General features: G+C 39.6%; 1 protein-coding gene across 3 annotated transcripts in view; it reads right to left on the minus strand.

Annotated features, from left to right (window-relative positions):
* Positions 1 to 7,390: 7,390 nt before the first annotated feature.
* LOC136785705 (zwei Ig domain protein zig-8-like) overlaps positions 7,391 to 24,362 on the minus strand; it is a 106,031-nt gene continuing 89,059 nt past the window's right edge. For 2 of the 3 annotated variants that reach the window (XM_066746929.1, XM_066746928.1), the window contains 5 exons: positions 20,695 to 20,957; positions 17,358 to 17,577; positions 13,586 to 13,769; positions 10,130 to 10,272; positions 7,391 to 8,779 (listed from right to left, as the gene is read on the minus strand). In XM_066746929.1, the coding sequence (XP_066603026.1) occupies positions 8,664 to 8,779; positions 10,130 to 10,272; positions 13,586 to 13,769; positions 17,358 to 17,577; positions 20,695 to 20,957 (926 nt within the window). In that variant the 3' untranslated portion in view covers positions 7,391 to 8,663. The remainder of the gene's footprint in view (positions 8,780 to 10,129; positions 10,273 to 13,585; positions 13,770 to 17,357; positions 17,578 to 20,694; positions 20,958 to 24,362) is intronic. The other variant, XM_066746930.1, reaches the window with a different exon arrangement.

Here is a 24,362-nt window from a genome sequence, read left to right on the forward strand (position 1 = left end):
ACCGCGAATACTCGACTGAAAGGAAAATTGCTTCCAGCTCTTCTATCCGCCCCCTTCTACCCCTCACTTTACCTCTTCTCTCCTTTGTCCTCCATTTATCAACACTATCCTTTTTCTTCCTTTCGCATGCAGGAACATGAATTTAATTTTTTCTTCAAACTTTACACGAAATTTTAACTGTTTTTTTTATATAATGTAAGACTTTCAACTCTCATTAATTCATTGGTCAAAACTTTGGACCGAAGCTAGTATATATTCATAGTAAAGTCTCGAAGGAAGTTGGAACGAAGAGAACCGAAGAGTTATATGTGCACCTTAAAACAATTATAGCCTATGTGCAAGTAGTTTGCTGCCTCACTTGTACATATATAAGTTAATTTTTCAAAGGAGGGGGGATGATATTTATTGTTTTTATGGAAAAAATATACTAATTTATTATTAATTGAATAAGAAAACATGTATTAATTTGTAATAAGTGCACGCAGTATAAAAAGTAGAGCGGCTATTAATATCGAAACAGCATTTGTATGATAAAATGACTTGCTTATAAGATAAAAAAAAAGAAAAAAAAGATCAGGGGATTAATAAGAGAGTACGCGACGACGACGCTGAGTCAAAGGAAACCGTTGGTAAGTTGAGAAGAGTTGCGGGTAAAGAAGTTTGAAGCTGGCGCCACTGACTAAAAGTAAGCTTTTCTTGTATAAATTCTTATTCAAAAGCATTCTGCTTACTCACGCCATCTGCAAGCTCATTCCACATTAGAAAATGTGGTTGGTATTCGCTGTTTATTGTCCGTTTTATTATTCATTCTGTGCTTAATTAAATTTTTACTCATCTAACTTTTTCCAATTTTCCATTCGCATAAAAAGTTGTCCACTTTTAAAGGTTTAGTAATCTGCTGCTGTTTATGATGGCTTCAAGTTTAAATACTGTTATCATTAATGGGAAAGGAAAAAGGGAAGCTGGTAGAAAGGGATTATGAGAGTTAATACTCTTTAGTCGAAATACAAGTATCATCAGCTTTTCGCCAGATATCTCACTTCGGAATAGATAAACATAAATTGCTTCGTTCCCTTTAGCCGGTGAAACTGAGAAATGTGGAAATAGCAACCTACCGGATAAGCCAATCAACCAATCAATTTTCCACCAGTCGAATATATCTCTTTGCCTTTCCGAAACACCAGTTTTTCTCTGCTTTTCCCCTAGCGCGCTTTACCATTTTCTCTCAATTCAGTAGGATTCCCTTTCTTTACTCGAGTAAGTGCCCTTTATTCTTTCGTTCGTATTAAACTCACTTGATGTTTAACTCATGAGTATATATATACCCCCCCTCCCTCTCCTCCTAGCATGGACGCTCCATCGTTGGAGGGTTGCAAAACACCAACACTCCTGGAGATTTCGTCCCTGGCTGACCACCACTCTCATTTCTCAACATCAGCCAGCATTTTTCACGGCTGGCTATCTTCGTAATCGCTTTTCAAATCCAATTTCAAAAACAAACAGTCCGAAGAAATACTTATAAATTCTTTCCACGATACCATCGAGCTCGTGCGAGCCGTCCGATTATATACATATATATATATATATATATATATCTGAAATTAGAATGGTTAATTTTAGCGATTGATTTCCGCTATTGGATGAAACGCGAAGCGAGTGGAGGAAAGGATAAGTGGAATTCATATTGCATTGCTTAAGGTTAAAGTCACTTTGAATGAATTGGAAAATAATATACAGAACACGTTTATGCGCTGCATCGCTCCGGCCGATCGTGAGAGGAATTTACGCAAGCGTTTGCTGGACGTTCTTTATAAATTGGGATCGCTTCTTTCTTTGCAACGATCACGCGAATCGTGACGACTGGGCAAGAAAGCGGAGCGAGATAGAATAAAATGGCTAGAGAGGTGAAGCAAAAACGTAGATCGATAGCAGTATAGATAGATAGACTTTATTACGTCTGAGGATGGAATTCCCTAAAGAGGAAAAACAATCCCAGTTTCATAAGGAGAAAGTACGATGTAATACTGATTGCGCATATAAATTAAGCTATATAAAAGAATGGGAAGAATATAGACACTATAATCAGATTATTATTATTTACGCTAATGATACAGAAGCTCAAACTACTCGGGTAGAAAAACTGAGGGAATATCTCGCGTTTCTCCAAGTTATTTCTTTTTCTCACCCCTTCTACCTTCCAATCCTTCTTCTGTCGGAATTAGTAGCCGGCTTGAAAAGAGACAGTAATATTCAGTGCGGAAAAAGTACGGGGACAAGAACGTTTCGCAAAGTAGTAGGCAATAAATCGTGGCATAAGTTCGCAGATAGTTTTATGTACCTCGTTAGAAACTTCTCGCACTTGCCAACGCTATGTCGGAGCATTACTAATTATGACAGTGGAATTTATCACGCATTCAAAACGTAAAGTCTAATTATTCTTCCAGTCTGCATTATCCTGAAGGTATAGCCAAAAATTTCTTTTATTCCAGAAGAGGGGCTCGCAGTTTCCGTAATAAGTGCTGGATGCATCGAGTTATATATAGTCTCGGCCGCGATAAGAAGTATTCATAAATCTGCGAGTGGAGGAAATTTTCCAAAGTCGCTTGGCACTGATGAAAATGAGGAAAATACCAATTCACTGATAATTTTCAATGAGTCGTGTATGAAAAGTTCGGAAAACAAGTGACGTTAAAGTATCATTTATCAGAGACTCGTGTAGATAAGGGGGGTTGGTAAAGGAAATGGTGTTGGGAAAGTTTGTTGGCGATCATCACGAGGTGGTTGTGCAGAGATTTCTGGCCGGAAGTAAAAAGTGGGTTGGTTGGTGCGGAGGGTGGAGGGGGGGGGGGGGGAGGGGGATGTTGGCGTGACTGGATGAAAAGTGGAAAACTGATCGCACTTCCGCAAGAGCTTGTCGTCGTTGACGGCTCGTCGTATTTCGACCTTTGACTTGCGGCTAGGTGTATCGCAAAGCCTCCGGGTGCTTTACTTTACGTAACGGATTTTCCGATAAAATATCGCTCCGACGTTCTTCGTTCGGCACCGCGTAAAATGTTATCCAGCTCGTAAAGGCGTCCCGTGAGGAACCTTCCACGTTTCTTATATGTATAAGCGCGTATATCTGCGCATGAAAAAAAATGTCCCGTCTCGTGGTATGTACGGTGGCTCTACCTATATACAGAATCTTATCCCCGCGTCGATCATCGGATAAGCTTTCAAGGCCTCGCGGGGTATGAATGCTCCTGCTCATCTTATCTGCCTAGCGACGTGCACGCAATTGTCTATCTCCCATCGTGCCACCGTCTACCCTCCCGTTTGTATTTTTCCAGCCCCTCAGAAACATAGTAATATATATATATATATATATACACAGTATAACCTACACCGCGTTACGAATCCAGCGTCGGTCGTTACGCGATAGGTATACACGCGAATCGAAATTCTCCGCAAAACATTTTCTCGCTATACGAGCGACGTCACGCTTACAGTTTACTCGACGAATTTAACCTGTTGAGAAAAGACAAGTTTTCTTCTATAATAGGCATGCTGACGTTCGTGACTCGACAATTTATCTCTTCTTTCGCCGAAGGTCTGCAAGAATCATTTCCTACTGAATACTTCGTCGAGTTTTAGTATCCCAACTCTAACAGTGTTCGATTTTCATGCAACGATTCGTCTTCTTATAACACTCTACAGTAGGTACACTATATAGCATATTCTAATATCGCATTATCCAGCTTCTTACTCTGTTTGCATACTGCATTGGAAATGTAGCGAGCCACGCGCGTCTATCCCCGCTCTTTCCAGAGAACAAAGTACGAATAAATGAAAATTTTCACGCGAAACTTTCTCAACTTTCCTGCAAAGTTATTTTCTCTTAGGCTTGCGAGTTGAAAAATTATCGCAGCTCTGTTAGAGGGAAATGAGCTACTTAGTAGGAGCCAGTGCCTATACTGTATACGGTATATATAATATAGGTAACCGATACACACACGCAGGGGCTAATTCTAAAGCTTCCAACTTTGCTTGCGGACGAGGTAGTATAATTTCACGTAATGGCACGCGCTCACCAGAAGACCAGGGACACGCTTGAAGTAATTTCCAGCACTCTCTGGGATATATACTATTCATGGCATAACTTTATCCCAGATTTGTTATGATCTCATTCAATTTCACGGTGCATTAACAGACGGAAGTTGGCACACGTTGCGCTGTCGGTGAAAGTGATTAGGTCGAGCGGTGAGAGAGCAGCCACTGGATTAAATGTCTCGTATCGCACACTCGATTTCGAAAGGTCAGTCGCCCACGATTCTCGAGTTTCTGGCGAGTCCGTATCCCTTGCACCCCTCCGTCCAATCTAACTTCGCCACGGGCTTCGACCCTAACGCGCGTCGTTCTCACTCGTATCTCTTCTATTATATCATATATATATGTATGTACAGTAGCCCGCGGGATACGGTTTATTGTTCACGCACCTATATTATAATATTATCCTCCCTCCTTTCACCCGTCGGAGCAGTACGAGACATTGACAAGTGTGCGCGTGAAAATACTACGAGTCCCTTCCACGATATAAGTAAAATCCATCCGCAGGATATAATCGCATGCAGAATAAGCTACGTAGCACCGGAACACTTGCATTCCTACTGCGCAATGTAATACTTGGCGTTGAATAACGATCGCTATATGACAGCTTATCGAGCCACGGAATATTTACGATCGTCGAGGGATCGGCCAAATATCCCGTATAATTAATAATCGCACAATAAACGAACCGCAATAGCGCGCTGGAGAAAGGTGACCGGTAGGACCAATCCCCATCCCCCCCCCCCCTTCTCCCTCCTCCCTCCTCCCGTCACCCCTTTCTATTCGATAGATCATTCTCGCCTATATGCACATTGCGCTGCATCATACACCACTAACCAGCCAGATCTCTATACCAACGCCAGATGACCATAAAATATTGTGGCGAATATTGAAACAACGTAGCCCTGCCTTCATCTCTTTATCGTTTATCATTGCTTTTTCGAACCTCGCCATTTTTCAGCGCTACTCCCTTTAATTAAATGTCGCTGTGTGAAACGTTCTACTCTCTCTCTACGCTATAATAATGAGCATGTGTGAAACATGGATTAATTGCGATCGCTGATTGTTTTCTTGGCGGTTCGATGGCACTGCAGCTGCTTTAACGATTTATTAAAATATCAGTGGCACGATTGACAAGGCTCCGGCTCCGAGGTAGCAGGGCACAGAAATAACGAGAGACGTACGGTTTTCAAATAAACTGATTCCGCGATTTATCGATGGCAGACTCTGCGCTGCGAAAGCTTAACCGTCCATATGTGGATTTGCAAAATTTCAAGCACGGTCCGCATAAATTGTAGAATGAAAGGCTCGGGGGCTGAAGGGGTGATCTTCGCTGGCTTTACTATACTGTGCTATATAGACGTTCGTGTAGGGCGAGAGACGAAATCTCGACGATTTATAACGCTGGCAATGCGGCGTTATCTTACTGCGTCCAGTTCCCGCGAGGATGGCTGCCACGATATCGTACCTGACTCTACTTTGTGTGTATAAATAGGTCGCACTGTAGCGCACATGTATGTATCTTCGTGGCTATAAAGATCGAACTGTATAATCGCTCGAGTAACATCGAGAATATATCTATGAAATATCATCTTCGGTGGTAAAAGATGGCGGTATTGAATCGGATGATTGATAAAGAATTTTGTAGCAAAAGCAATCGTAAGAAACATGAAAGTTTATAGGAGTTTAAGTTTGAAAACGCGAGGCTGATAAGGTATAATGGCAAGGAGAAAGGTTGAAATATATATTGCGAAAGTTTTCTAGCTGCTATGGGATTTGCAAAGTGCGCCGTGACGAATCGCTGACATTCAAAACTGACTAGTCAGTCGACTAGTTTGGAAAGAACAGGCGAGTAAAGTGGACGTGGAAATGGGTAGGCGGTGTGGGTTTCGCAGGCTGCTGGGGAAGTAGCTTGCATTTCGTGGGGAAATAAATAGAGTTTCGGAAGGAGTAAAGAGGATCGATGTAGACTCGTCCAATCTGTCGGAGCGTCACCGTGCTCACTTGAACACACGCCTCGCGTAATTCCTGCACGTGTAGCTACTTTCCTCTATATACCAACCCAATCCACCACCCTATCCCCCATGGCGACCGTTATGCGTTTCTCCGTCTCCAATCTCCGCTACCCCACGCTCGCTATTTCAAACAACCTCTCTTCACAGACGCAATAACGATAGTCGAACGAACCTGAACACCGCAGCCACGTATTTTCCAACTTAACGAGAAGTCCGACACGGCCAAAAGATCTGAAACTCTTCGGACAGTCATGGGAACGTTCCCAGTCCACCTTCCCTTTTTCCAGTCATTCGCTGTACCATTTCAAGTTATTTTCGGAAATGAGTCCCTGGGACTCGATTCTGTATGTGGATTCACCTAAAAATCCTCACTTTTCCCTCAAAATACCCAATCACAGACCTGACAAAATTCTATAAACATGTGTGATTTGTTCATCTCGAAATTAATATTTTCATTTGAAATTATAGAATTGATCTTTTGATAGACTCATCCATCCACATTCCTTTGCTAATGAATTTTCCCTCGTTTAAATGGACTTTGCATAAATTCTCCACCACAGGATTTTTCTTAATAATAATCTCACCACCTATAACCAACCTAAAGCTAGCCGAAACAGCCCACTAAACTATTCGACAAATTTCGTGTGTATATGTAAATAGTTGGTGGGCTTTGTATTACAACAAAAGCTCGGAGCTTTTGAATTGTAATTTATGGAGTAAACATTTTGAGATGTTTGAGCGAGGGCTTGTGGCCAAGAAAGCTGAGATATGAATATCATCTAGCTTCAATCTCCGGTGGCAATCCGTATATATATACATATATATATATATAGGTGCAAGGGACCGCCCAAAATGGCAGCTACAGTTAACGTTAAGCCGAGCACTTTACAGCGCATAATAACGAGGAGGCAAATAAGGTTTGGTAAATACAGAAATGAGCTAATCAGGTGACATTGTATAACCATGCTTCTTATTCTCGCATTACTGAAATTTGCAAAAAACAAGACGGTTCGAATGTTAAAAGTATAATTTGACGTTGATATCTTTGACAATGCATTCGTGCCATGAATGTGAAATAGGATTGCATTGTTTCGTTAATTCCTTCAGCTCTGATATTATTTGCTTAAGAAATAATAACTTCCACAAATAAGAAAGAAAACTTACCTGAGATCTTATCGCAATGTTCTTCGCAGTCTGTATTCGAGACTTGCGCCAGCTTTCTAGCTAGGGGAAAATGAAAAAGCTAACACAGAGTAAGAATAAGAACAGCTGATATTCTTGTAAAACGTTTATATTTTATTTCTTTGTAATCACGCTTTAACGAGTACTTTGAATTACTTGAAATTCTTCCGTATCGTAATAATTGGCCGTGTGATAAACTCTGTTTCACCAAAAAGCATATTTTATAAGAACAAACGTACATTGTGTTGCTATCGCAATAAGAAAAAGTATGTCACTTGATTCGTATCACGTTTCTTAAGTTTTCTTATAATGTCGAATGTATACATGTGTCAATGTGTGTGTGTGTATGTTTGCGTGAATATTTGAACACTTTGAGTGTTGGTTTCCTTATTTCTCCGATTAAATATTGCGTGTATTATTCCTAAATCGTTTAGCCATTTCGATTCGCATTTAACGTTATTAAGGTACTCGCCAAAGTTCCGATGAAGAAATGCCGAGCATAGCGAGTCGAAGCGATATCACGTTCTTCTTATCACATGAAATTTAATCGTAAATCACAAAACGAGTGTGCTCCAATGGTACGTATCGATCTCGACTGGATGGCAGCCCGAATCAATCAACGAAATTAATAAAATAAAGTACCTTCTTTCAAAATGGCACAATTTGTATATGTATATGACGTTCTCGAACTTTATACACCTATCACTTATATTGCGTGTGGTCGATCCTCCACTTTCTGATTTCCGAACTTATTCGCCTATAATTCTCGAATAATAACTATAAGATGCGTCCGTAAGCTAAAATTAACACTTCCCGGTCAGCATGGCGCCACTTTCTTTCATAGAACCAGTGTTTTTAGCACGAAGAGAGTTTTGATTCTCGCAGTTACTGTTCGCTCCAGACGACTTTCGGTGGCTGGAAAGGAAGGATGTCGCGAGTGTAGGCAGAGCACAAGAAATTATCCCGCGTTACTACGCTGGGAAAGTACGAGAGCGGAAAAATTTCCGAGCTGGCTGATTGAAACGTACGTTTGTAACGCAGTGAGCTCCAACCATGGATCGATCCAAATCGAAAGCACAATGCCATTTGTTCAGGCTCGGTCCACTCAGACGCTTCGGAGACGCAGTTGTAATTTTCCATCAGGGTCGAGCGTAACCAGAAGAAAAAAACAATGCAACTTGTACAGCAGTCGACAACCCGTCGTCCCTCGTTGGCTCAGCTCCGTCATTTGCCCTTGTATCTCGCGATGATGCTAGGGCTAGAAGTCCTCTGATGGTCTCGTGCTTTTCACACCACTCGATTCGTCTCAGCTGGCCGGTTCGTGTCTCGATTGATGTGGCGAACAGCGCTTTGCAAACGTGCTGCTGCTCCATCGAGTCTTCATCTGAGCACCTGCAGCCGCGTCAGCATGGACAACGCTGACAATATTAGCGCCGTTGTCCAACAACTCCCCATCCTATCCGCTTTTCCATGATGCAGCTCGGCTAAGCTTTCTCCTGAAACAGTGTCGTACACTCAAATACCACGACCTTTCTCAATTCAAACTTTTCATTCTTCCTTCTTTACTAAAATCTTCGTGCCAATTGTCCTCTTTCTAACTTTTAACTTATTCTCGACTGACTCAATAACGACCAATTGTAATGTCAAAATTTATTTTTCCTCTCTTTCTCTTATTTCCACAATAGCATTTATCGAGCGAATGGATAGACGGTTAGCTTTTCTATCTCATAGAAGCATCAGCATGTTTCGAATTGGTAATTGTCTAACGGTATAATTTCGTTTAACTCGTTGTAGTAACAAACAATTTTATAGAACAAAATTTTGAAATGAAATCTGCGAGTACAATAGTGGTAGAAATTCTTTAAAAGGATTAATTGTTAATACTTGGAACATTGATATGCGACTGCACACGTATGCGTGCAGAGTACGACGAGCAGCAAATTGTTTCTGAAAGTCACGAGCCAAGGATGCAATCGTGATTCTCGACTCGTTCAACATAGTTAATTCTACTATATATGCCCTTATCATCACGGGCCATGTGTTTTGGCCTCGGTATGCTTTACATATATTATTACTTTATTAATAGAATTGAATCTTTGGCAAAGAACCAAAGTTTATCAATGACAAGCGACTTGGCAAAATCTCTAATTTTATTCGTTGAATCCGTTACTTCTTGTGGCACATATCACGCCAGATAATTGCTTGAACGTATTGATCGGGCAATCAAGCTTTTTACTCATCGCCACCACCACCACTACCACCACCATCACCACTACCAGCAAATGCTCGAGGAAAATCTTACTTTTACTTTTATTTGAGAACTCTGATCGCCATAGTGCCCACTAGATAACCACTGTACTTTCCTTTCGCAAAGCGCATAGTATATCGCATCCATTTACTTTTATTACAGTCCCGTTTATTTGCTACGTTTTTACTATGATATTTACATTTTTTTATTTCTCGACGTTAAACCTTGCATACCGAATAGCCAGCAGAACGAAAATTCATAAATGCAAACAGAGTTAGTGAGGTTTTTTAAATGTATTATCAATTATATAGCGAGGAAACATGCCAGGACGCTGGTTATACCGCTAAAAAAAACTCGCTAGTTTGTCACGCTGAAATCACTAATTCGTTATTAACGGTCTGATTATTCGCGTTAAATCTCTTCCCCTGCGCGGTGTAGTAAGATTAATTAATGTTTTTCTTCTTAACTACAAGACTTTTTATAGTTTAACGTTTAGCCGTAAGCAAAGCTTGTAGCCTTATTTTGTTTGTACAATTTTTGCTTGATAACATTTGTAAAGGATTACAGAGGAAGCAAAGTTTGTTGAATGGATACTCACCGTTTAGCACGTGCACGTGTACTGTGCTTGGTTGGTCCGGCATAGTTACCAGTACACAGGTGTAGTTCCCACTGTCCGCTGGTCCAACCCGCGCTATACTCAGAGTCGAATTGGCCCCTTCTTCCATCAGCTCGGTTTTTACACTGAAACATTTAGTAGCTGGAGGCCGCATTTAAATTTTAACATGCTCGTTTGCTGTCACATTCTATACTAAATACTTTAGACGTCCATTACGTTTTGTACAAACGATACACTCTTTTATCAGTACATCTATAATATGCAATATGTATTCTCATCGTAGACTTCAGATTTGAAAGAACGTTCTTTCTACTCTTCATGTATACAATGCATCTTGTGACGCAGGGATTTTATGAGTATCAATTAGTGGAATTTGTTCAGAAAGGAGATTTCTAAATTCGACGTTCAGTGGCTAGCTTAAGTTGGCCGAGGGTTAAAGAGAACTCTTTAATTATATCTTGCAAACTTGTACTTATTCCCAGCCGAGCTTCCTGCTCAGTCATTAATCACTAGCGCTTAATCCCTTATAAGTTATTTCTTTTGGTATACCGCTATCTTTTGCCCCACAACCCCTCCCTCCGCTTCCCCTATACCTAGCTCTCATGTTTGATCACGACTTTTCTTATCCTTACAGAAATAATCTATTTTTTCCTCTCTTTTTCCTCTTTTTGTCTCTTCATTGAACAAAATTCTGATCTGTGATTGTAATTATAAAAAGCACGTTCTTTTTTTTTAGTATAAATGTTGCAATTTTTATTCGTGTGATGATGCTATGTAAAGGGGGAAACAGCAGCGTCTGATTATATACTATGCGACAACCGTAATATTGAAATATAAATAGAAGAAACTCGTTGTACATGAGACTTTGCCTTCCCGTAAGTTCTTAAGAATGGCGGAAGTTTAGTGGAAGTGCGCTAATTGCGAATTTTAATTTTGCAGTGGCGCCTTCATCGTCTCTCGAGACGAATCCCCGACCATGCAATTCCAGAGAGTTGCAGACTGGAAGACGACGATGCTGAAAAGTGCATACAATGCACGAAGCTTTCGTAATTTTCCTGTTTCGGTAGATATTTTTGCGTATAAATGTTTTATTCTGTTTTCATAAAATGCATTGGAAAGTCACGATGTCATAAATTTTTAACGAAATATTTCAACTCTCATATACCCACAACATTTTATACGTTTCGACAAGCTTTCCACGCCTGTGATCAGCCGCTGTGTTACACGTTTATCATCAATGTGTATTTTTTCCGAATTTCATTATACGCTTTGCTGCTCTGCCAAAACATAGCATATTTACGAAAGTAGCCTAATAATTGATGAAATTGTATAACTGTATAAATGAAATTTCCATAAATATTGTCGTCGAGTCGACTGATATCGTACGGAAAAATTGCAGCTATACCTCAATGCCACATCTTTCTTGCATCATAAGGTTGTTTAAGTCCAAGTTCAAAGCAGATTGAAATGTTATGTCACTATAAAATCGACTTTATTGGACTCATGTTTAGTGTATATAGTGTATGGTGTACAATTTTGTAGCTGTATGGCTGTTATTTAGCACGATCTAATTTTATTTGTGACAGGAACTAAAATGTTGCAGGATTGAAAAGGGGGAAAGCAGGAAGGATGCCGCGGGTAAAGGTCGATACTTTAATTGAAAAAGTTCGTGTGCAATTTGTCCGTTCGTTATCTCCGGGTGGTTGGAAGCTTGACGATTGCCCGTTTATCGACGATGCTTTTTGCTACTTTCCTTCTTAGTTGCTTTACACACCTCTTCGAGCATTTGTCTTTCAGTTCTTCGCGCCGTCGAATCTTTTAATCGTTCGACCAAAAATTCTTTTAAATTTACCCTAGTTTTAAATTCAGCTTTTGATAAGTCCTACAAATCAGGAGACTTTTCCACGATTAATACACAATATTGGTTGCGTTCCGATATTTACTGCCAATACTGAGCTCTATAAGATGTGTTTATAAATTATAGATTTTCAATAATAGCAGTTAATAACGGAACGTAGCCATTACTGTTATAATTTCAGTTACAAATAAGACACACGGAAAATTTAAAAGTAAAATCTTTCATTACAGAAAATGCCATATTTTCAGGATGCATTAAATTTGCACCGCGCATGTTATAATTTTAAAGATTTAGCTCGTGTACTTCGTGTTTATTAGAACGAAATAATTTTTTAATGCACTGAATTCTGGTTGCATAAATTTGAGTTAGCTATAGGTATACAGTAAAGTTTAGCAATAGCATTATACGTATTTAACTCGCCCGTACCGAATTAATCCTTATATTTCAGCTAAAGCACTTAAAATTAAGTTTTCATGAGTGAGAGATGGAAAGTAATATTGGAGGTGAAATTATAGTCATGTCGATTTTATTCTGCCAGTGTCCTGCGTGGTTTTTACGTATGCCACGTGGTACGTTACGATAGTAAAGCGTTTCTCCCTCCTACACTGATTCAGTGTTCTCGCACATATATATATATATATATATATATATGCATGTATGCAGTTGAGATGCACATGGCGAACTAATTCCATTTACCAAACGACGACGGTGTCTACGATGTGCTAACTTTATTCTCCAGCAGCCCCGGCGACCGCGTCTCTTCGTTTGCCAGCTGAGTTCGAGGAAGTGGAGTACCCACCACACCGACGTTATTTCTCAAGACACTGCTCCCCCCCCCCCCCTCTCCTATATGTTTTCACTTCCTGGAAGCTTTCGCGACCGTACCTGAACCGCGGCATTTCTGCCATGGAAGCAGCGCATCCCCCAATTGTTGACACTGGATTATAACTTTCGCCTAAGGACCGTAACCTGATCTCTCTTCGTTAACAGAGACTTATCCCCTTGAGTTTGCCCGGCGGGTTCGATGTCTCTTTCCAGCCAAATTCTCCTGGTCGTTCGTTTGACTGCGTGTGGTATCCGGTAAGCATGTTTGTCCATAATGGAATCGAAGTAGAAGTTCAATTGACCCAAGTCACTTTTATCACGCTCTGTTATATAGGGATAATTTATATATATATAGATATACAAAACACACAACTCGAAACTTCCACTCTCTGCAAGATTTTGGCCAGCTTCTCTTTCAATCTCTTCCTCTTGTTCTACTTATGCTTTCACTGAAAGATCTTCCCAAACTGAGAGAGAGATGGCTTAACGTTAAGACGTCGTTCTACTTTGCGTTATTTAACGCGGATATACAGAGATTTGCGCGGTGCTCTCGTGATGGATCGTAAAGTTCTTCCTTGTATTATTCAAAGAGTCATCGAAGTTTGGGTGGGGATGGAGGGGGGGGGGGAAGAGGAGGAGAGCGAGGGGTAAGCGTTATGCAAATCTGGAATGATAAATTCTGGCACTGGGCGAGTCAACGAATCGATATGGTTCTCTCGATTGAGAATAAGAAGATTAAAGATGCTGGGCGTTACCTGATGCCGCCTCTCGTCGTGTCGTAATTGAGAATTCTATTTCCGTGCAGCCACTGGACCGTGCTGTACTGCATCTGCATCGCTATGTGTCGTACCACGCAGGAGAGTTCTATGGTGCTGTCCGCTTCGTAGTACTTGTCCCGCAACGGCTCGCCCACGGCGTCCACTATTTGGACGGATGGCGCTGAAAAGCAATCGATTTCATTAATTCACTCGCACGTGTTAATAAAATTAACAGCCAATACGTAATGCCATTTTCACGACTACACAATCGCATTCTACCAAATATTCCACAGTTATTAATTTCGAAACTAACATTCTATTCTGCCTACGACAATATACATATACTTTTGTATAATGGAACAAAGCTACATATGCAAATAAAGCAGGAGAAAAATCTATTCCACTGGTTTGCATTACATTGTTCCGTTGGGAGCGATGCGTTAAGCTTAATGAAAAATATTATTCCATGATGGAATACTTCCAATGGCGTAATGCGAAGAAGCTTTCGCAATAGATAAAAGGCATGATTAATCATTGACGTTATTAAATGGAGGTAATGTATGTATTGAGCACAAAAGTATTAGTTAAGCTTTGAATACACGTGCCTCCTGCTCTAATGAATTTCTGCGCAGATTAATGTGTTAAATGATCCATTAACGTTTTTCCTCCTGCAGAAATTAATCAATAAGGTATTTTCAATATTGCGTGAAATCCTCATAGGAATTCGGACCGAGAGATTATTTTAGGGAGCTCTACCAGTAAATATCATGGTAGATCTAACGACCATTGGCCCGATTGAATTTTTGGCGTGTTTGATCTTTTGGATCGGTTCCAGCGATTTTCAAAGTTAAGCTTTATTCCTGTAAGACGCGAGGACGCGGAAAGAAATGATGAGTAAGAGAAACGTTTTCTGTATAGATCCAAGTGCCTTGGAGTGATACTTAACTTGGCCTTTTCTCCTTGCTGATCTTTCACCACACTCTCCACTTGCGTGCATGTCTGCCTGTACTGGACTTGCACTACTTGCATTGCGACCAGCCACTACTTTTACCATAGATTTATATACTTCTGAACTTAAGCTTTTTCTCAATATTAGTTTCTTTCATAAGTACCATAGATTTCAGTTTGTGCTTAATCGGAGAAAGCTTAAAAGCTTTGCAAAAATTACTCTTTGATGTTCAATTCGTTTTGAAATTTTTCACAAGTGATTCGTCGCTGCTGTCCTTTTGGATAAACTTAGAAAAGCACAAGAGCGTTAGGACGTTGGGAGTCTAAGAGCTTGCAAAGGTTGTCAGCAAGATTTGCTGGGAGACTAACGGCTGAATACCAAACTTTGGAGATTGTATTTCATTGTACGATGCCTTCTGAGCTCGGATTAGCAGCTGATCCGTCGCTTCCCATTCAACTATCAGTCCTGCATTACATTGTCCGAAATAGTCTATTAGGACTTTTGGTTTGCATTACCCGTAGTTTAGTTATTGGTTCCACGAAGATTATCTACGGCACACCTGTATTGTCCATTTTACTGCAGGATTAGTCAAAACACCCACTATATAGGAATGGCAATCCTTTTTTAATCTATCTAATTACGTTGGAAATCGAGACAATGATTTATGTTACATGTACTGTTGCATAATCGATAAATTAAAACGTAATTATCATATTTTCAAAAGGTCTCTGTCGCTTTATCGATTGCGTGAATCGTGATAGCAGAATGTTTACCAAATAAATCTTGTCGTTTTACCACATGGATTTTGCAATAAAATATTCATAACTCATAGTTTTCAGTGCTTTTTTTTCTTTACAAACATGTGAATGATTTATTGTATGTTATATTAGTTTGTTAAATCAAATATAAATATTATACCACATTTTATGCTTCGGAAATAAATTTAAACCTACAAAAGAAGCAACACATCGCAGTTTAGCAGACTCAACAAATATCAAACTCATTCATTATACAACCAATGCTAATAATAAAACGTTCTCCTTCCTTTAAATACCCTTGTAGCATTATTCGTACGAACCACAGAAATTACACAATTAATACAATTCATTGTAGACATTTATAAGGGGAATTAAAATGGTTTTAAAAAATTAGTTTTAAGATATGAAAAATATATTTATACATCGGATTATTTCACTTCCTACCAATGTAATTTATGTAAATGCTTGTATTAAAGATTAGGTACTGTATAAAAGTTTGTTTTAGTTACTAGAGATTTATAGGAATCAATAAACGTAAAGCTTGTAACGTTTGATCATACTTATATTGACAAAAGTTAAGGTAGTAATGACTGTTATCGAACATAACCTTCGAAGTACGACTATTTTATGACAATAGTTTGAAAAACAGGAACCGTTCGATGGTAGCACGTCAGGTATGCGTTACCTTGTTATATTGCTCACAGGCAACTGGAGCAAACTCGAGATTGCCTCGGGGAATTGACGAACGTTGGTCAACACCAGCTCCATGCTTTACTATACCCTTCTTGTCCTCTTGATCCAATTTAATAAAATTGTATTTTTTACCTTTATATCTTTTAAGTTTTGAGAAAACACGAATTTATTCTGTATATTTTTCACTCTTATTTCATACCGAACGTTATTTCCATTACTGGTACAATTAATTTACTTTTGTTTACTATTTATATTTTACGTATATATATATATATATATATATATATATATATATATATATATATATATATATATAAGCTCTTTGACTGTTTTAACAATCGTTGTGAATTAAATTCTGTTTCAGATAGACACTGTTAGTGAAAATAATTAATTTTCCAGCTTTCGTCAATTCTACTGCTTTTAGACGGAGAAGGGAGAAGGGAGAAGGGAGAAGGGAGAAGGGAGAAGGGTGAAGGGAGAAGGGAGAAGGGGGAGAGAGTGTAAATATAATGGCTGACAAGTTTTTCGGATTTCACATAAGGAGGAGTTTTTACAAGACTTAGTTCTATCAGTTTTCATTATTCATTGAAATCAGGTTCTTCCTGCTTAGTCGTGCAGCATCAATTCTAGCACTTGGCATTCTTGAAATTCTTCCTTTAATGCGTCAGTCCCAATTATGGTCCTTCGGCTGCAATTATCTCTCAAGCCTTTGGTTCCTACCACAAGGACTTTATGGACGAAGCTAATTTGCTCGATCGTTCGCGGAATACTTGAACTCAGTTTCCTTCTGCGATCACTAAACGTGTCTGCTCTTTTCTCGTTCCTGCGTATCCGTCCATTCGGTTTATTCTTAAACCCTCTTTTCTTCCTGACGTCTTTCCATCGTTACGTCAGCCCTCTTCTTAACTAATCTGATGACCGTGGATGTCGCTGAGAGCTCTTACAGTAGTGCTATGAACTGAGCAAACGCTCTTTTTTATATTACCCCCATGAGTTTACATCGAAACCCCAGGTTAAAGTTTTATTCTCCACTATTTTTTCAAGAGACACTTGTGAAGCACTCAAAGTTCTATCGTGTAAAAAAGAACAATCGATTCCTTTGTGTATATAAGTCTATATTTTCTTCATGGAAGTGCCTGAGCTGTTACACAGACGGTAAGCAAACTAAGGCCTGCCAGATGAAATGTGTCAAATCAATATAAATAAAACGATAAATCAAGATAATCGAAAAACTCAATTCCAAAGAATACAGAATTGCGTTGCTTCAGAAACGTATAGTATCTTAGTTTAATTTCAGATACAGCGAGAACTAATCTTTATTAGAAATGCAAACTGCTGGAATAGATTTGCTGTACTTGTTGATATTCACCATTGATGTGCAAATTTACGTGAATAAACTTGGGCGGGTGGGTGCTGATCTGGCACTCGTACTGGCCCTCATCGCTACTGTTAACGTATTTGATTTGTAGACGCCAGTTATCCGGATACTGAAACTCTGCATTATACCTAGGATCTCCGGTATAGGTGATTTGCCCGTACGTTAAGAGGTTTATCTTCTCACCGTTCTCCTGTCTTCTCACCCAGGACACCTGCACATAACAAATATTGCTTCGTAAACTTAAGCTGTATTATAATAAAAAAGAAATAGAGAAGAAAAAGAGGTAGAACAAAATTTAATATATCTTGCAAAAGTAGCGCGTAATCGGATATCCTACGTAATTTACACGGCTGCAGTGTGGAAGGATAATGCGCAGCATTATTTTTGTCCGAAGATTAAGGGTGTAAACGCAGCAAGGACGGGCTGGTAAATTAAGGGATAAATTTTTAAAGGAGATATTAGAGTAGAGACATTCACTTGACAGATGGGTGCTCGGCGTTGATGGTGTTTTGTAAATATATCTCCCGAGAGGGAAGGAGAGAGCGCTGCAGAAAGCAGCTCTCCGGACAGTATTATTCTCCGATATGCTGCAGGATAGTCGGTTGCACGCTATAGTGGCCTGAAAGGGGGAAGGGGGAAGTCGCGTACATCATTTGTCGAGAGAGCGAGGGCTTTCATATTGCGCGTGGCTGCATCGCGTGTCTGCGTTCCGTGTACATATACCCAGTTTGTACGCGCGCGCGTGTGTGTGTGTGTGTGTGCACCTATATAATATATATATATATATATATATATAGGTCGAAAGAAGAGAGAGCAAAAACGCATAATCTGATTGGTAGCAAAGTTCAAATTGACAGGGAATTGGGCAGTCCAATCGGTATACTACGAGAGTGCAACGGGGTCGCGGCTGCAGTTTATCCGCGTAACTGGAATTGGATAATGTGTTTCCGAGTAAGGCCATTAAACGCACGCGATACAGTACATCTTCTACATGGATATCTACGACCTATTCGAGCAATGTGCAACGTTCGTTCAAGCGTGGTACCTATGTCTATGTTGACAACGCCATAACGAAGGCTTTCCAATTTACCAGTCTACAAGAAAATTCACACGTAAACACGGTCTTAAATCTGTCATCCTTATCGAATCTTTTTCACCAAGAAACCCATGTGAGAAATTGTTTAGGGTAATCTGTATATTTTTTTACGATGACTTAGCATAAGATTGGATCGAGGGAAGCTTGTATTATGTGCCACTGTGCAAAGGGCGTTGTAGTAGTTAATTGCACGCGGCTATCGTTCAGCATGATAAGCTTGTGATAAAGGCCTGCTTTTATTGACCTACATCACTGAAAGGGTACATTCTCGGTGAGAGAATTTTTTGCAAGCTTGAAATTCTTGTTGCGACAGCTTCATTATGTGCTGTATACCTGTTGTAAATAAATATTAATATTATCGGTATAGAGGAGCTTAAAGATAATCGTACACGGATAATGATAGCACGAGGTTGCAGTTAACGATAATAGCTTCAGCAACGACACTAATAGCTGTAATCCAGTGAGGGGAAAATGATGCATACAAGAATATTTAAAATGCATTCAGATATTAGACGAGCTAGAGTCCTCGAGGCTATACCGGCTGGTACAGACGAACTGTTAAGTAATTTAAATAAATTTTATCACTTTCGGCTCGTGTTATCCAACGGATTTTTTTTAAACGTGCGTAGAAAAGATTTTTGTGAATTCTCTGCACTTTTCTCTGATATTACATTCGTGTCATGTAAATTTTTATGCAATATATGCATGTATGCTATAAACCTAACAAAGGATATATTCGTTGTTATGTTAATATGTCAAAAAAATTGAGCCCGCGACATGTTCGTCAAAGTTTCGCGCATTTAAATTTAATTACGTTTGGCAGGCGATATACGCGTCAGGATCGATTGAAAGGCAGTCTGACGTATCATCGGCATAGCGAGCAACGTGAATCATTTAATTATTCAGACGTGCCTGATTCGCAGTCGCCAGTGTTTGATTAGCACCCGAAGCATCGAAATTTGCACGTGGACGGTGTATTGATGGCCAGCGCGCGTCTATATATTACCCTAATACAAGAACTCCCTTTTCTCCTGCTCCTCCCCCTCCTCCCACCTCTCTCTCTCTTTCACTCACACACATACACATATACAATTTGGTTTGCCTTAACCAATAGCGAGAGATATATGCTAATAACGTCGAAATCTATTTTATCCAATCTTCAACACACCCGCTTTTTGATGGGAAGTATTAAGTAGGGCATCATTGGTTGATGCAATTTGACTGTACCTTACTTAAGGAGAGAGTTTAACTAGTTTCTATTTCTAAAATTGATTCGGATTTTTGGATATTAATAAAATGCTATTAAACTGAATGTTTTGACATTTTAAAGTAATATTTAATACTATTTGATATTGTTAGGTACATTTTATTGGTGTTAAATTATTTGTTATATGAAAATATTTAAGCAATTTTCCTTCAGAAAAATCTTACGACAACTGCAATTGCAGATACATCAAAATGTTTGAAATAGACAAAAATTGAAAGAGCGGTAACGTTAAATCAAATGATATTCTCCAGAGCATGAACTAAAGGTCTTTTCAATCCCTTTAACAATGCCAAACTTGACATGCAATAACCAATGTTTTTCTTTCGCAAAAATCAAGTTTTGTTTTTAATTCTATATATCATTGGTTGATTTTGAAAAATTCTTATTCATATAGTAATAAGAGAATATCAACTACTTTAAAACCGTTTTTGGTTTTATTTATTTAACGTAGTTTAAAGATATCTACAGTGGCAGCCTTTTTCCAAGATTGAAATTGTTTCAAAGAATCTAAAAACAATGGATCGCTTCTCCGCTATTGAATATTATTTTATACAAAAAAATTGCGCGGCTTTATAAAGTAGTACTAAATGTGAGCTTAAAAATGTAAAATATTTTACTTTTAAGTTACTATACTAGAAAATCCTTGAAACCCAACCTCGTTTTTAGAGAGGGGAACTGGTTAAGCTGTGCTTAATGAAGAAAATATTTTTGGTTTAAAGTTTCCCACGTAATTATAACGGATCATGATATTTTATTTTGCAACAATAAAAGTAAGTGTAACTAATGTTAACATTTAACCTATATTATCCGTGATAACCTATCGTTAATCTTTCAGATGGATTGTAAATGGCGAATGGTTGACCTAGGGTAACGTCCTGTCTCATGGAGAAAGGTTGAAAAGCCAGGAAAGGAAACGCGAAGTCGGACTTGGGTGGATTTACAGTTTAAAGAAGAAATATACTCACGGTTTTGTCCTGTAATAAAGATATCCTACAGTCGAGAGTGACTGTGGCGCCAGCTTGTACGGTGATGTTTTTGCTCTCCCCCTCGAAATGCGGACCATACCTGTGATCATGGTGGTGTTGGTGTTTGTTGTAACTGCTGTGGGTGTCAAAAATGTAATTGAGCATTGGCGCATCGGTTGGCATCGAACGTTTCACCGTTGTTGTCAAACGTTTTACAATCGTCGTTGACTTTGTGGTGATTCGTTCCGTGCTTAGGGGAGAATCTGCAATCAAGAGATCATGCCATGCGATATAATTCAACGCGACAAGTACCTGTGTATATATTTACTAACGATAGGAGCGTGATTTTATTTTTAATTTTAGCAATAACAATTGACAGGAACCGCTGCGATAACTCAACAATCAGTAGCGTTGGCTCATTCGTCGCCACGGTTTTTACGCGAGAATGCATTTCCCCTTTTTATACTGACCCTGATATGTCACAGGCAGCAATGCATAATAGGAGAAGGCATAGTGCAACGATACACGGCCTATGGTGGATTGTTTCGAGATATTTTTTTCATCGATTTTAAGCATATTCATTGATAGTTTTGACACGTTGATAAAACACATTGTTCAGGGATAGAGCGAAATTTCAATTAACGAATATAATACCTCTGCTTTGTTGTTGATAATTTGCCGGAGCTCGAATGCAGTTAATTGGTTCGGGCAAATTCGGATTCTATTCCAGTTAGAATGAATTTTGTAATGCAAATATTCATTGCCCCTTGCACGTATTGGTCATTTAATGCATCTGACGAGAGTAGCACCATCAGGGAGCGGAAGTGGCGGGAATATTTGAATGTTACATGGTATTGAGAGTGAATAAGCTTGGAATGCCTAACGATCGAGGTGTAATGGCAGCAGAATGATTTCTATGCTAAACTGGTGAGCGAGATAAAGTCACGTCGCGTTGTTGAGTTTCGTGAGTTGCAAAGTTCAACCTCGAACTCATCCGGCCGAGTTTTGGTTTACCACAAGATGCTGTAGATGTGGTTATACGTAGCTCGATTGTGCTGTCGAATCCGCAGATGAAACATTGCAATCGAACGCATTGTCCAAAGTTTCTTAAGAAATGATAAAATAATGTCTTGAAGAGATATAGGTCGCTTCCCGAGTCCCTGACCGTGAAACTAAACTTGGAAGATAAACAAGCCAGGTGGAAAATGTTAATACTACTTTCGCAGTTTGTCTGTTATTTCTGTCTATACTGTTTGAGACTATCACATAATAGGTGATGCAGCATTGCTGAAACTTTTGTGACATGCATGATTTAATTGAGTACGATGCGAACAGGTTTATGACGTGTAGTATAAATTTTTTAGACTTTATGGTACGATGATGACACGTACGTTAATTATTAATATTTTAATCTGACATTTGAAAGATCCTGAAGTAAAAGACATGTGTGGAAGGAAAGCGAAATCTTTTTATCGCAGCCACATGGTAGTGGGTTATTGATTTACCCTTTCCACGAAGTGCTTTAAGATTGATACTCAACAGAGTTCCACAAACTGCAAGGCACACCGTCGGCTAAACGATCCCGTTTACAAAAGATACCAATAGCCATCCCCGAAAAGACAGGGCTTTACCGACCAAGTAAATTGAACCAGTTGGATATCTCGATAGAACTCATTAATCATTTGATTATTATCTCCTTTCCTGTCGCTGAGCCATTTCTCAATTCGCGATAGTTCGTAGGTGCGAAGATTTGTGCAAAGAATAAAAAGAAAGGATGAAATAAATAGGATTGGCGATTCCTCGAAGTAAAAAGACATTGAGAGTCGGTGAAAAGTGGTTGCACCAAATTTTATTAATCCTACCGAACTCGGAGATTTCTCTTTCTTTGACGAGCTTGAAGCGTAAGCGACGAAAACAAGTAAGGCAAAAAGTAAACGTTAAGACGAAGTCACACGTCAGAAAGAAGCTATATGCCACGAAACGAGAAATTTTCTTTGCGCGCAAGAGAGGACCCCGTCCCCTCTGCCCCCCTCCCTTCTTTTCCTTGAATTTTCTTCTTTTTGCAATCTTGCCTCTTTTCCTTACCTATTTTTCTCTTGGCATGTCCGCTCTCGTTCGCCTTTCCTCGAGTTTTCTCTTCACGTTTCTGTCTTCTACTCTCATCAGTCTCTTACTCTATATTTTTGTCTCCTCACGATTCAACTCTTTTCTTTTCGACGTGCAGCAGCACAAACCCGTTTCCAACGTAGAAATTTCTACGCGCCGCAGGGAAGAAAAACTGATCAGGGATTCCGGTGGAACTGTCGAAAGCGTGTTCAGGATACCTAATAGAGGCGTGGGTAGCTCTCGTTCGTTGCTCTGACTTCTTCTCGAATATGAAAATCGTTATAGTTCGTATTGACATTGGTATCCTCCGAGATCGGCTGTTGTCTTCCCGTTGCTTTCACTGGCACCAGCTGCGAGTACGATTCGCATATCGACGTGTAGGCAAACGTTTCGCGCATCGCGCGCTTCCAAAACTTTCGTATGCCACCTCCCTATGCATTTATGTATCGAGTTGTACTACTTCAAATACAACAGTCTAAACGAGTAACGATCCTCTTTTTCTCGCTTATATTTCGTTTCTTCAAGTTTTCCACAGATTTCATTGTCAATACCCTACACTTTGTCAATTACGTGACCATTTTTCTCCCAGCTATAGGTTTCATCTCCTGCAGACTCGATCCCCTTCGACAAATTTCAACTTCGCCATTATACTCTTGACGAATTTACTCGCTCGATTCCTCAATCGATCCATGTGTCTTTCCGCTCATTTTAGCACGTATTCTGAATTTGCTAAGCGCAACGATGAGCTTAAGCAGCGAGGCTGGAATTCGGGCCGCGTCACGGTTCGATAATCGAGGTCATCGCTTTGCAGGGTTACTCTCGGCTAATGTAATAGAACTTCAGCTCCACAGGCTTGACGCGAATATCGAAAATAATTCTCCCTCGACACTCGATGCTATTATCACTGGCCTCTTTGTGCTAAAAAGCGGCTATCTTTATCGCGTGAGTCGCGATCGACCCGTTCCTCTTCGCGGATTTTCCTTGTGTTTCTTGGTCGTGCTGCTAGTTCACTCGTGTGCTCTCCGCAAACACTTCAGATACCTGACTATGCAGTTTTTTTTTCCTATGACGTATACCATCTGTACCCGCTCGACAAAACTCATATGCGAGAGCCGCAGGGATGCAAAAACGTACTTGTCGATATTTCAAAGTGAAATCTTTCAAGATATCGCCTCAGGACTTGCCGTCCATATGCAATAAAAATGATTTCGATTGTTATTGTTGTGAGTGCATGTTCCTGCACTATATATATATATATAGAGAGAGAGAGAGAGAGATATGTATTTCGTTTGTAAACGAAGGAAGAAGATACTGTTACGATTAAAACCCTATGCGAAGCTTGGCAGGAAAAACCAAAAGAATCCGATTTGAATTTACAGTCGTCGGATTTATGGCGTATTTGTACTACTTGCTCCATTGGACTTGGTGACATTTGAATGAATGGCAAAAAGAGTCGATAGATTATTCTGATTAATGTCTATTTACCCCAATGTGCATGCGTCGGCCTCGTATTAAAGGTGGAGAGCGATTTTATGGGAATGAAAATTTATGGCTGCTTTATA

The sequence above is a fragment of the Prorops nasuta genome, unplaced genomic scaffold (genome assembly GCF_024137725.1).
Source record: "Prorops nasuta isolate Cenicafe-Biocafe unplaced genomic scaffold, Cenicafe_Pnas_1.2 PNAS00003, whole genome shotgun sequence".
Classification (NCBI taxonomy): Eukaryota; Metazoa; Arthropoda; class Insecta; order Hymenoptera; family Bethylidae; genus Prorops; species Prorops nasuta.